This window comes from Pantherophis guttatus, chromosome 4, assembly GCF_059756535.1.
Source record: "Pantherophis guttatus breed Tessera chromosome 4, ASM5975653v1, whole genome shotgun sequence".
Classification (NCBI taxonomy): domain Eukaryota; kingdom Metazoa; phylum Chordata; class Lepidosauria; order Squamata; family Colubridae; genus Pantherophis; species Pantherophis guttatus.
In genome coordinates this window covers 36,571,460-36,585,799 of record NC_142066.1, presented here as the reverse complement: position 1 = coordinate 36,585,799, position 14,340 = coordinate 36,571,460, and the positions used below count along the sequence as shown (strand labels likewise).

The following is a 14,340-nucleotide window of genomic DNA, read 5'->3' as shown; positions in this document are numbered from 1 at the left end:
GAACCTCACTTCATCCAAAATCAGGAGTTGTCATCATGTGGAATGCAAAAGCTGCTCAAAATTATATGACTGAAAAGTGCATTAACAATAATTACGAATTGAAGTGATTTTCTGAGTAACTTCTTGAGTTCTACCATACTTTTGATTTGAGAGATTGGATTTATCTTCATTCCAACTATGTTTTCCTTTAAAACATATAACCTCATCGAAGAAAAGGATAGAAAGAAAAATGCATAATTGTAATAAATAGAACTGAAGCAACATTATAAATAAAAAAGGCAGAATTTTAGGAGTTTAAAAAGGACAAACTTGATAGTCTTGTTTCTCGTGCTATAGATGATGGGATTGAACAGAGGTGGAAGAAGGGAATACAGAACAGTCAATCCAAAATCTAAGTAAATTGGGGTCTTAGAGGGAGGTCTCAGATAAGCAAATAATATACTTAAAACTAACATAGACACTACAATAAGGTGGGGAATACAGTTTGATAAGGCTTTTTGCCCCCGTTGTTCAGCACGGATTCTCAAAATTGCTTTGAATATCACAACATAAGATACAATAATAAAAGTAAAACAACCAATTCCTGCAATGACACTGACTACAAGAACTCCAGCCTCAAGTAGATTGTTGCCAGAGCAGGATAGTTTTAGCAACTGTGGAATTTCACAGAAAAATTGGTTGACAGCATTAGAACAAAAAGGAATAGAAAAGGTTCCAGTGGTCTGTGAAATTGCATAGAGAAGACTGACAGGCCAAATCACAATAATCATTTCAGTACAGGCTTTCCAATTCATCACCATCTCATCGTGCAGTGGATCGCAAATGACAACATACCGATCATATGCCATGGCGGTCAAAAGGAAGAAATCAGAAGTTCCAAAGGAGAGAAAGAGAAAGAATTGAGCAACACAACCAAAGTAAGAGATGTGTCTGGTGTCCATGAGATAATTTATCATGGATTTGGGGACAATGACTGAAACAGAGCCTATGTCCTGCAGAGCTAAATTCATGAGGAAGAAGTACATGGGGCTGTGCAGTCAATGGTCAAAAGCTACTGCAGAGATGATTAGAAAATTAGTTGTTAGAGTTGCCAGATATAACACAAAAAACAAGAAGAAATGTAGCAGCTGCATATGCCAATTTTTTGAGAATTCTAGGAGCAGAAAGTAAGACAATGTGGTTTGATTTTTCCATGCTTTATTTTTGGGAAAGCTACAGAGCACAACTGCAAGAAAGGAGAGAAGAAAGGTTCTATTAGATAAAGTTTGAGAAGTGGCATTTTGATATGTGGCAAGAACAAAAAACAGGAGAATCTTAAAGCATGGACAGCATGAACAGAGAATCAAAACATGGGAAAAATTGATGGAGGTTGGTCAAGTACTCTGTCAATTTTCATCCATCTATATTGAAGAAGCAACAACCATAAAGCTTACGTTTTTCCTTCTTTCCTTTTTTAATTCTGTTACTTTGTATACTAACCAAAATGATTGCCTAGAGTTTTTTTTTGGGGGGGGGAGCAGTTTGAGTCAATTTTTAACCATGGAAGATTACTGGGAATATTTGGATCAACCATAATTTATTGCCAGCAATGTAGGATTGTGATGGTGTTGGAAAATTGGTGGATTGTGCTCAGTGGTGGATTGCTTCGGACCGGTTTGCAAGAACTGGTAGTAAAACCAGCAGAAGGCCCTGCCCACCACCCCGGATGTCGTCATCGGTGACATGCGCAGAAGTAAGACGCATGCGTTATCCCGTTGCGAACCGGTAGTAAAGGTAAGTAGAACCCACCCCTGATTGTGCTTTGCTTTGTGCTTATAGAAGAAAAGCAGTAGAAATCTAGCAAATAAATTTTAATTGTTATGTCTTTTCCTTGGAACCTTGATTGCAGAAATTGGAGCTTATAATGTGTATTTGTGCTTATATGTGTGCATTTTGTGACAGATGGATTTTTTTCCTAATTTGTCCTGTCTTTTAGGCTAAAAAAGCACAACATATAAAGCATTTAAGCTAATAAATAAATACTGTTTTCCTAAACATGTATTTAAGAACAAGAAGCAATGGGTGGAAACTAATCAAGGAGAGAAGCAACTTAGAACTAAGGAGAAATTTCCTGACAGTTAGAACAATTAATCAATGGAACTTGCCTCCAGAAGTTGTGAATGCTCCAACACTGGAACTTGTTTAGAAGGTGTTGGATAACCATTTGTCTGAAGTGGTGTAGGGTATCCTGTCTAAGCAGGAGGTTGGACTAGAAGACCTCCAAGGTCCCTTCCAACTCTGTTATTCTATTCTATTATTAAAAGAAGAAAAATAGAACTTCATTTACAAATTATCTGTAATTTAAATATTTATTAACATTTATAGTATTAGTCAGTTATAATACTTATTAGTATTATAGATGGTTGACTCATTTTACAATATTTTTCACAAATAGAAATCAGACATTAGAATTATCAATTAATAAATCCCTTTTTCCAACAATCAGAAGGAAGGAAAGTGATAGCTTAAATCGAGAAAGCAATCTCTATTCCATCCAGGAGAGTTTGCCCAAAAAATAAGACACGGCATATCACATCTATGAACTCTGACATCTTAGCATTTCTTTGAAAAGGTGGAATACCACCTACCCACATTTTAAAAAATAGCAATAGCAATAACATTTGGACTTATATACTGCCCCACAATACTTTCCAGAAACCTCTGAGCAGTTTACAATGTCAACATATTGCCTCAACAAACTAGGTCCTCATTTTACCAACCTCAGAAGGATGGAAGGCTATGTCAACCTTGAGCTGATCAGGATCAAAATCCTGACAATAAGAAAAGTTAGCCTGCAATACTCCATTCTAACCACTATGCCCCCATGGCTCCCAGTAATACTTAAATATTTTAAAAAATAAAAAGACATTTAGAAATCTTAATTTCTTTTATTCATTCCCAGAGACTTTGTGAAATGTCTTACTAATGTTAATTTAGTGATCAGTTCACTCCATTAATTTCATTTCAAAAATATTTTATCTGCATGAAGGTTTGGACTCAATTGCTGCAGATTATGTTTTTTATTCCTTATAGTCATCCTGTGGAAAAAGTACCAAGATGTTACATTTGAAATTAATTCATTGTTTACTATCTTGATAGAAATCTTTCCAAATTGTATTCTGAGTCATAATAACTTTGAATCTATTGTCTGAAGTTAATCTTCATCTTAATAATCTTAGATTTTGTTGCTCTCTCCCAAAATAATTTACCTTCTTATTTCGTTATATCAAAACATGTAATCATTTGATTAAATTCTCTTCCAAGCAGAAAATTTATAAAGCCAACTTGAGATACAACATATCAGAGATATTTAATAAATAAACATCAAATTTCTCTATAAAAAAGGGAAATGTCTTTTCTGTTAAACATTCAATTTATAAGTGATTTACTATTTTTTCTTTTGTTATATGCTTTTAGGAGCATTAAATATCTCTCCACTTTGCAATGCTGTCTTCTAAATTTCATGTAGTGAAACAGAAACCTGCAGTGGAGGCTTCCTATTCAGAATGTTTATTAATATCTGCTTTGTTTTCTTCAAGAGTCTTGTACACCAAAATAAAATTGACTTCTGTGTGCTTATTAACATAATTAATCTTTAATAACTCTATAGATAACTCCAAATGCTCCATGACTGTTCCAGTTATCACATTGTATAATAATATCTCAGATTATTAATATAATTTGGATTGCAGTCATATCAGCAATCCAAACATAATTATTATTTTTTATTTTATTTGTCAAGCATATATAAGATTACAGATAAAAGTATAAACATGATTGTGAATACATGAGATGGTTATGAATAAAAGGGGACATTAGGACAGGGATGGTTGGTGTGCTTATGCATGCCCTTACAGACCTCTTAGGAATGGGGTGAGGTCAACAGTAGACAGTTTAAGGTTAAAGTTTGGGGAGTTTGGGGAAGAAACCATAGAGTCAGGTAGTGCATTCCAGGCATTGACCACTCTGTTGCTGAAGTCAAATGCAATTGACTTTGGAGCAGTTTACCTTGAGTTTGTATCTATTGGGTGCTCATCTGTAAGATGCATTTGGCACTTACCTGGCATCCAAAATGGGCCACGAAGGTAGGGGAGGGGTAAGGCGGGCAAGGACAGCCAGTCCTTGCAACTACTGGTTCGGTGAACCAGACGTAAAATCAGCATCCAGTTCTCCCGAACAGATTCAAACTGGCTGAATCCCACCTTTGAGATCATGGCATGAGATACAATAATAAAAGTAAAATTACCTAGTCTTGCAATGATAGTGACCATAAGAACTCCAACTCCAACTAGATTGAAGCCACAGCAGGATAGCTTTAGCAATTGTGGAATTTCATAGTAAAATCGATTGACCATGTTAATTTTTTTAAAAAAAATTCAACATCTGTTCCAGCTTATTTTCAGGTATAACTATTCAGTAATCTTCAAATTCCTATTAAAAAATCCTACAGAAGAGCACCAGGGACCCCACAAATTCTATAATTGGTTCAATATGAGATTGATTTAAAAGAAATCTTAGGAGTTCTAAGCTAGTGGGAAATGGAGCAGGCAAAAACATAAGCTATTCAGGAAGTTGAGGCTACACTCACACTAAAGGAAACACTTTGAGTATCTTTTCACTTTCTTTCTTTCTTTCTTTCTTTTTTTGTAAATATTTTATTATTTTTCAAACATAAACATAAAATATAACTTTCAAAAGCAAAAGCTCAATCTGGTCATAGATGGTTACCACGCTTACATTCCTTTAACAAATTCCATTCATAATTTCCCATTACATCTTTAAAAGGTGAATATTCAAAACAAAAGAAGAATAAATTTTAACATAAATTCTAACATCCTTGTCTATATATATCTATTGTATCAATACAATTTCAATTTCATATTTACTTTAGCTCATTTATATCTAAGTATTAATCCTGCTTATATCTGGTTCTTCTCCACATTGTCTTTATCATCTCTTTTACCATCAATTGCAAAATACTTTTTAACAATATTCTAATCTCTTATTCTAATTATTAACCACAATTTTATCACCTCAAATCTTAATTTCAAACTCAATACATCTCCATTTTTCTTACCATTTATACAACAAAGTTTTAACTACATTTCTTGGACTCTTGACCCATTCCATCAAATCTTGATATCTTAGATTTTATCATTGCTTTTAGACATTTCAAATTACACAGATTCATCCCCAAAATTTTATTTAAACTAATTACTAGCATTTCTCCTCCATACATCTTTCTATTGTTTGGCTAATTTCCAGCATATTATGTTTGGCTGATTTCTAGCCTTGGCTGATTTCCAGCATATTCTCCTCTGATCCTCCCACCATTATTGGCTGATTTCCAGCATTTTATGTTGGCTGATTTCCAACATATCTCCTCCAACTCTCCTCCTATTGCTTGGCTGATTTCCAGCATTTTATTGGCTGATTTCCAGCATATTATATTTGGCTGATTTCCAGCATAGTCTCCTCTAGAACTCCCACCATTGTTTGGCTGATTTCCAGCATGTCTCCTCCAACTCTCCTCCTATTGTTTGGCTGATTTCCAGCATTTTATTGGCTGATTTCCAGCATATTATATTTGGCTGATTTCCAGCATAGTCTCCTCCAAAACTCCCACCATTGTTTGGCTGACTTCCAGCATTTTAACTACTTTCCACATATTTCCCGAGTCTCGAACTTTTAACTAGTTAGTGCCCATCACCTCTTCTAATTCCCTTGCAAAATAATTATCTATTTCATGTCAGTTTCCCAACATACTTTTTCAAATTAATTCTCAATAAATTTCATGATAATCCTTTCCAGCATATTTTAAATTAAATCACACTTTATTACTAAGATCTGTGTATCTTCTTGTTTCATTCAATAAAACCATAATTAAACATATTTACCAATCTAACATTGCTTACAAGTTAAAGTCAAAACATATTACATCAAACATTTATTTTTCTTAAAGTTATCTCATATTTATATATACTCTTTTTTAATATTTTAGCCACCTTTATCTCACTCTTCTATTTTAATTACCATCCCTTATTTTCTGTTTTTATTACTCCAAAACCCCTCCAATTTTTATCTAGAGATCATTTATACCTTTAAACTTTTAAACATTACATTTCAATTTAATTACATTTAATTTTATTTTCTTTCCTTCCTTCTCCTTTCTGTCCAGCTGTTCCACTTCAAAAGTCTCTCTGCTCAATTTAAAAAATTATATGTGTCACTTTAATGCTTTTGGAATGTCTGGTTCACATGTGATGCATCAACTTCCTGTCTTTGTTCCTGCGCCGCACCCAGTTTTTTTGCTAGGCTTGTTAAATTCCATTGTAAAAAGTCCAAAATATTTTTTCTTTCTTCATAGAATCTCCCAGGGACAGAGTAAAAATCTCCAAAAACCATAAATTTAGTGTTAATTTCAAAAAAGTCCAAGGTATAAAGTCATTTAAAATGTTTCTTTTCCAAACAAAAGGGAAATCTCTTTAATCCACTCTCCTGCTTAGTCACCACAGACTCCATGGCAATTATGTAGCCACCCGTCTGTCACTCTTCATTAGCCTCGTTAACTTTCAAAAGGTGTAAATTCCAAAAGAAGCATTTCTCCAATCAATTCCAAATAAGTAAAAGAAGAAAAAATCCACTTTTAAAATTGTTAAATGCCAATTATTCCAGATCAAATTTTCAAAGTCTGTCATGGGTCTTTGTCTCCAAAAGTTTTTTTTTTTCCTTTCCTTAATCTTCAAGCCCCGTAAATTTGCAGCCGCTGTTTAAGGCTTGGGGTCTTTTTTTTTCCAATCCATTTAATTCTATTACTTTGCCTGGGTCGGTGTCACTCACCCAGCTTCAAGATTTTCTCTCTCCTCTTCTCTCCAGCACAATCTTTTTCCCGGTCCGCCGCGGCTTTGCGACAGCCGCCATGGCTGCCTACCCCATCTCCGACTTAGAGGATTTCCTCTGGCCTCCGAGGAACTTGCCTGTTCCTCTTGGCCCAACAAGGTGCTCCTCTTCTCCCCCCATCCCTACAGGATGGGGTCAGTCAAAGACTGATCGGAGAATGGATAGTCAGTCGGGGTTTCCGCAGGCTCGTTAGAGCCCGCCATTCCCCCGACTGTATCGCCGTGGTTCCAGACCGGAAGTCCTGGTATCTTTTCACTTTCAAGCCCAAGTCAACATGATAGCAAAAGAAAGGTTATTCTTAAAATGCTAAATGACTTTTGGATTACAAAATACATCACATATTATCTTCCCTGAGCTGTAAGATTATTAAATGCCAACAGTACTTATAGTATATTAGAGAAATATGATTTCTTGGTTGTTAATTTGCCTCCACTTGAAAATGGGCATGATGATACCAGTTTTCTTTTTGGCACCAGATCAAAGTCAATTTATTTGCCCATTTCCATCGTGATTGTATTATTAAGTATGATAACACTTCTGGTTTAATGTGATTGCTCCCTTTTTGTTTCTTAAATATCCCCATCTTAGATTAGAAAGGAAAAGAATGAACAATAAATTAAGCATATGCCATTTTTAACATATAAATGATGCAATTTTTTTCATAATTGCGCTCACTATTTTGCAACTAATTAAATTATATGCTAATAATTGTTTTGAACATTTAATGTGATTTTTACTTAACGTGCAGACTGCAGCTTTAGTAAAGATTTTGAAGAGTGATTTCACTCACATTTTCATGTTAGCTGTTCTTCTTTTCAAATTATGTCATCAAGCTATATTGACAGAGACGATGAAGAAAACTATTACCAGTATCTCTCTCTCTAAGTTAAGGAAAATCTTCTGCAAGGTCAGTTTGAATGGACAACAGGCTAGAGAAGAAAGATACAAAAATAGTAGGATCCGAGTCATGCAAGCAAGCAAAACTTCATCTGCACATGTGTGGTATCTAGGTAGCATGTGAAACTGTTCCCCCCACCCTGTCCCCTTGGTCTGTGGAAAAATGTGCTGCCTAAATCTTTCCTTTCATTAAGAAAAACCTCTTATCAAGAAAGTCCAATACACACACACACACACTGTCAATCAATTTAAATGTCCATATTGTGATTGGGTAATGGGTTACCCAAAGAAAGCTACTTCCTCCCAATTTTCTATGGTGAGTTATTTGGGGAAAAAAAGATGGGACATTATTATTTCTGATACTTTTCTTTTACTTTCTCTTCTTGGAATCAATAATCTGGAGCCAGTTAGAGCAAGTAGTATAATTTGTTCTAGTTCTGATGTTTTGTTTTCATATTTTTTTTACACAGAACCATACTTTATTTTATCTCTTTATACATAAATATACATACTGCCTAATTAATACTCTTCTGTTTTAATTTATGGAGGCATCAAATGGCAGTCACATGAGGGATTTATTGATCCATGTGCCATGCATGGTAAGCAAATATACATAGTATTGTTTATATGACTGCAACTCAAATTTTGTTAACAATCTGAGATATTATTATGCAACATCATAACTGATACTGGAACATTTGGAGGTAGCAATAGAGTTACTAAAAGCTAATTATGTTAATATGCATTCAGAAGTCAATTTTATTTTGATTTGCTAATTACCATATTGTAATAAGCACACAGAAGTCAATTTCATTTTCCTGTACAAATACATGACTTAATTTCTAGCTTCTTTGTATTAAAATAATGGAAAGCCAGAAAATTGGATAAATAATTTGCACAGTAATATAATAAAGATGAAGAAAAGAAAAAATCCATGAATAAAGTATAAATCTTACACAGTAAATAAATCCAAGAGAGCTACGCACTTCAAAAAAAAAATGATTATAAAAACTGATTATAAACTCAAAATCAGGAGAGATCAAGATGGTGGTGGAGGAGGAAAACTGAATGAAAATTGAACACAGATGAATGCTTAGAATTCTGGGGTGTCTGTTATGCAATGTAAGTAATTGTAGGGAAACATTCAGTTTAGCAGATTGTAGGAAGTCTACATTAGAGAAATCTAGATAAAAAGTCAAGATGTAACCATTTCTTCAAAGCAATTTTGATCTCTTTGTTTCTTACACTATAGATGAATGGATTCAACATAGGAGGAATTATAGTATACAACACTGAAAAAATTATATTTGAGCTGCACGAATCCTCAATATAAGTCCTACCATAGACAAATAATCCACTGAACATAAATACAGAGATAACAACAAGGTGTGGTAGGCAAGTAGAGAGAGCTTTCTTCTGACTGTTGACTGAGGGAATTCTGAGCACTGCAGCAAAAATCTTCACATAAGTTAGAAAGATATACATAAATGATACAATTGTAATAATGCCCACAATGACAAGAAGCCAAAATTCAGTGAGATAACAATTACAACAAAAAAAGTTTTAATAGCTGTGGGATTTCACAGAAAAACTGCTTGATATTATTGGAACAAAAGGTAGTTGTAAAGATGGTGCTAGTTTGCATTATGGCATTAATCAGACTACTGATCCATGTTGCAGCTGCCAAGCAAATACAAGCTCCCTTGTGCATTATTCTTTCATACTGAAGTGGATTGCAGATGGCAACATGGCGATCATGGGCCATTACTATTAGAAGGGCAATATCACAGGTGGCAAAGAAAAGGTAGAAAAAAACCTGTGCCACACACCCAGAATAAGATATGGACCTGCTATTCATGAGGTAATTAGTCATTAATTTTGGAATAGTAACAGAAACAATGCCAAGGTCTGTCATGGCCAAGTTCATGATGAAGAAGTACATTGGGGTATGAAGATGATAATCAATAGCTATGGCAGCAATGATGAGAAGATTCCCAATTAGAGTTATCATATATAAAGCTAGAAAAATAAAGAAGTACAGAATCTGAAGATCTCTGATATCTGAGAATTCAAGAAGCAGGAAGGAAGAAAAAGTGAGATTGTTCATCCCACTTCACTATGATCTGCAGGGCAAAAAGAAAAAAGGAACGTAATAATTTTGCAGTTAAATGGAAACAGTTCATTTTAATTCAATATATCAATACATTTATTTGCTAAATCATACTTAATGCACTTTTTTCAGGCACAATTTGATCAAAAATATATGAATTACACTTTTTTCCTTTGGCATTTTCAATACCACAAAGCATCACATGCATTTGTTATTGTATTTATAATGAAATTGTGAAGGTCCTGTTTTGGTTATGAGCTATCTGACAGGGAAACATTTTTTCTTCCATTTTATGATTACATATTGTTACAACAAATAAATGGATAATTCAAATAAAAGTTATTATAATATATTTCCTATCTATTTCCTAATCAAAACTCATGTGTCCCTTGATGTGCTTGATTAACTCAGCTCAAATTACTTTTAAAAAGGTTGTTGATAGCAAACATAATTAAATCAATACTATAAATTATACATATAATTAAGTCATACATCTGTTATGGTGTATATACAAACTTTTATTTCCATATGACACAGAGACAGAACACATATAAAAATTTTATGATAAAATGGATGCAAGTTTTTAAAGGAATAGTTACAACGCAACAATGGGAAGAATTATGGACTAAATCTATAAAATTTGCACCAAGGTATAACCCAAATAAAAACTGATATAAAATGTTCTACAGATAATATATAATTCTATTAATAATATTGCCCAAGCCTTTAGCAAGGATGATTGAAACTGTTTTCTTTTTATTGTTTTTTTCTGGTTACACCTATATGCACAGTGCTGAGTGTTTTCTGAAGGGACATATATTTAATTAAATGTAGTCACAACTTCTTGGGTTATAATATGATTACAAGGTTAAACATATGTCCTAGTCTACAATCAATTGTTTTCAAATAGTATTGAGCTTTATAACCTTATCACTACGTATTGTTTTAAAAAGGTTCCAATGTGCTCATTATGTTTCCAATATTTCTTAGAAAAAAGAATTATTCATTTTAGAAATCAAGATTGAATTGATCTATGGTATAACACCTTATGCCAATTTTCTCTTAATATGTTGTTCAAAATATATTTGATATTCTTCTTCCATTGGAATGCTGTTGCATCTCTCTTACTATATTCCAATTCATCATCCATGTAATCATTACAATTTTTGACAAAATAGTCATTTATGCCTAACAAATGTTCAATAATACACATTATATGATTTTAAATTCAGTTATTCTCTCTTGCTTCTATAATCTTGTATCACTGCAGTATTTATTTCAAGATATTGGAACCAATTAAGTCAGTGTTTTAGCAACCTGAAGAATTTCTACCTTTGTGTTGTTAAAAATAAAATCTTGTAATCTTGAAATTAGTTATTGTCTCCACTAACAAATTTCTTGAGTATGTTCATCTTCATAAAAATAGATATTCAACAATGACAGTGAAGATATTATGATTTCAAAATTATATTAATATTTTCCATCCACCATCCATTCCACGCTTTCCACCTGAATGATAAACAGATGGCTCACTTACATATGATACTTGACAAAGTAAGATATTTTTTTATATTTAAAACACAATTAAGGCACAAGACAAATTTCACAGGTAATGTGATTTAATCAGATATAATCTTAAATATTCAATTTCAACACCAGTTAGTGATTGGGGGAAATTGATAGGGATGGAAAATGGAGAATGTGCTATCATAATTTCCTCTCCACAATGTTTTTATTAGGCTTACCTTTTTATCTTGCTTTTAATCTTTATTATTTTTGTCTTTATTCTTGTACAAATTTGATTAATCTGGTGTAATAACTAAAAATAACAAAAGATTTGACAGTGGAGAATACTTAAATGTTTTACTTCTTTGAGTGCTACATCAAACATTATCTTTTGAAGCTTAGAAATACAACTGCTTAATTTTATACTATATTAATTTTATATTAAATACAGTACAGAATATATATGATATGTAACAATTATGGAGATATTTTGTTCCTGTGTTTCATTACTGGATGGAAAGAGTGAGAGAGAGGGAGGGAGGAAGGGAGGGAGGGAGAGAGGGAGCCAGAAAGCTTTACCTGATTCAATCATATGAAGCTATTCATGCATATTACAGAAGATATTATATCAGTCTGTAGTATTTCCTGGATAAATAGCTGAGAACATTCTTTTTTTCAAATGTTTGTATATAAAAATAGAAAGTGACAAGCAAATGTTGACAACAGAATCACTGGAAAGAAATGTGTCCAAATCTTTTCAGAATGTTTTAACCTCACATCTTTCATTGAAAGATTTTTTTTTCTCTCCAAGTCTTTTGGGTCATATATTTAATTATATTTCAAATTATATTTCAGTCATGATCATTTCTGAGTATTCTGCCATACAGTAAAATTCAGCCTTCTTAGGATACTTTCCAAAGTATTGGGAATTTATGTTAACATTGAAAAGACTCTATGTGATTCTTATGTAATGCTGATGAGAAACAGGGAGTTATTTATTCCTTTAGGTTATTATTTCCAGGGATTTAATGTAACCAATCAGAAGACATAGTTAAAAGTCCCAATATCTAGTCCCATACTGACACTTTTCATATTCTAGTTTCCAATAGCTATTTATGTCATTGTTATGGACTTTCCATTGGAGCATATTAAAGAAAGTAATATGGAAAAACTAACTTCCTACACAGCAATGTAAAATTGAAATAAATTGTGCCATTATTGTAAGACATAATCCCAATGTTGCTAAAAAAAAGATTCATTTACAGGTAATCCTTGATTTATAACCATTTGTTTAGTGACTATCTGAAGTTATGCTACTGAAAACAAGTGGCTTATGGTTGTTTTTTCAGTCTTATAACCACTGCAGCATCCCCATTGTCACATGGTCAACATTTGGAAGCTTGGCAACTGGTTAATATTTATGATGGTTGCAGTGTCCCAGGGTCTTATGATCACCTTTTGTGACTTTCTGACCAACAAAGTCAATGAGGAGGCCAAAGTCACTTAACTAATGTTATTGTGTTATTAATTATTATTTTTTAAATACTTTATTGAATTTTCCAATTTTTAAAAAGACAATGTACAATCTCAATCTTGATCTGAGGTACAGTGTTTACACATTTCATGAATCAAACATTGGATGGATTCCATCCATAACTATACGATATACCATACAATTCTATACAATTCTCTACATTTCTATACAATTAAGTCCATTTCGGGTGTCTAACAAATCATAGCCTATTATCATATTTTTATCCTATTCTTTAACCAGTTATACCAAATTCCCCATACTTCATAGTACTTAGAATTCTCTTCATTTTTTAGCTCGCTCGTCAATTTAGCCATCTCTGCGCACTCTAGAATTTTATTTATTAATGTTTCCTCAGAGGGGGTAGAGTTAGATTTCCAGAGTTTCGCAAAGACTAATCTAGCCGCAGTAATAGTTTGAATTGCCAGTTGGCTTTTATTATTGTCGAGACCATCTTCAATCATACCTAAGAGAAAGGATTCCGGGGCCAGGGCTATCTCCTGTCCTGTTATTTCAGAGAGCCAGAGTCGAATCTTTAACCAAAACTTTTTGGTCTCAGGGCAAGTCCACCAAAGATGATAAAAGGTGCCGACCGTCTTTCCACATTTCCAACATAAAGCAGAGGAATTTGGGAATATTTTGGCCAGCCTGTCCGGGGCTAGATACCACCTATGCAACATTTTGTAGTGATTTTCCCTGAATGTTGCCGATTTCGTTATTTTGAAATTCCTGTTCCAAGCTATCTCCCAGTCATTGAAATTAAGGCCATATCCTAAGTTTTTCTCCCAAATGCTTAGCTGATTTTTAGCTATCGTCTCTGCTCTATCCTCATCTAATATAAAGTTATAGATTTTCGATAACTTTTTCTTATCTGGTCCCCAAATAATTTTATCAAAATATCCATATTTCATTTCAATACCACATTTATCTCTATCTTCTTGAAATCTAGACTTAATCTGGAGATAGTTCCACCAATCCAGGTTAAACCCCTGGTCCCTCAATACTTCCAAAGGTTTGAGCTTCCCTTCTTCATCCAAGATATCCTTATATGTGCCCAATTTATAATTCCCTCTCCTATTTGGGGCCACTAGAGCTTCCATAATCGACAACCAGCTAGGAACCTTGGTATATATCTTCTGTCTAATTTCCAGCCACGTACGAATCAGTGTCTCTCTAATTTTATGTTTATGAAAATAAGTTTTCCTCCTATCCTTTGTATCCCAGAGGTAAGCGTGCCATCCTTCAAGGAGATCGTGTCCTTCTAGTGTCAAAATTCTCCCTTCTTGTAATTTGATCCACTCCTTTATCCAAATTATTTTTGCCGCCTTTTGATATAATTCCCAGTCAGGGAGCCCGA

The 14,340-nt window shown here is 33.5% G+C and overlaps 1 protein-coding gene and 1 pseudogene across 1 annotated transcript; both read right to left on the bottom strand.

The window, feature by feature from the left end:
* Positions 1-263: 263 nt before the first annotated feature.
* On the bottom strand, positions 264-848 carry LOC117668715 (olfactory receptor 14A2-like). The gene has a single exon (XM_087893613.1). The coding sequence runs from the start codon at positions 846-848 to the stop codon at positions 264-266; it is 585 nt and encodes a 194-aa protein (XP_087749739.1).
* Positions 849-9,009: 8,161 nt separating this feature from the next.
* LOC117668714 (olfactory receptor 14I1-like) lies at positions 9,010-9,943 on the bottom strand (annotated as a pseudogene).
* Positions 9,944-14,340: the final 4,397 nt, after the last annotated feature.

Excerpts from the sequence above, each read along its gene's own strand:
- LOC117668715 (XM_087893613.1), bottom strand. The coding sequence starts at position 848 with ATGGCATATGATCGGTATGTTGTCATTTGCGATCCACTGCACGATGAG.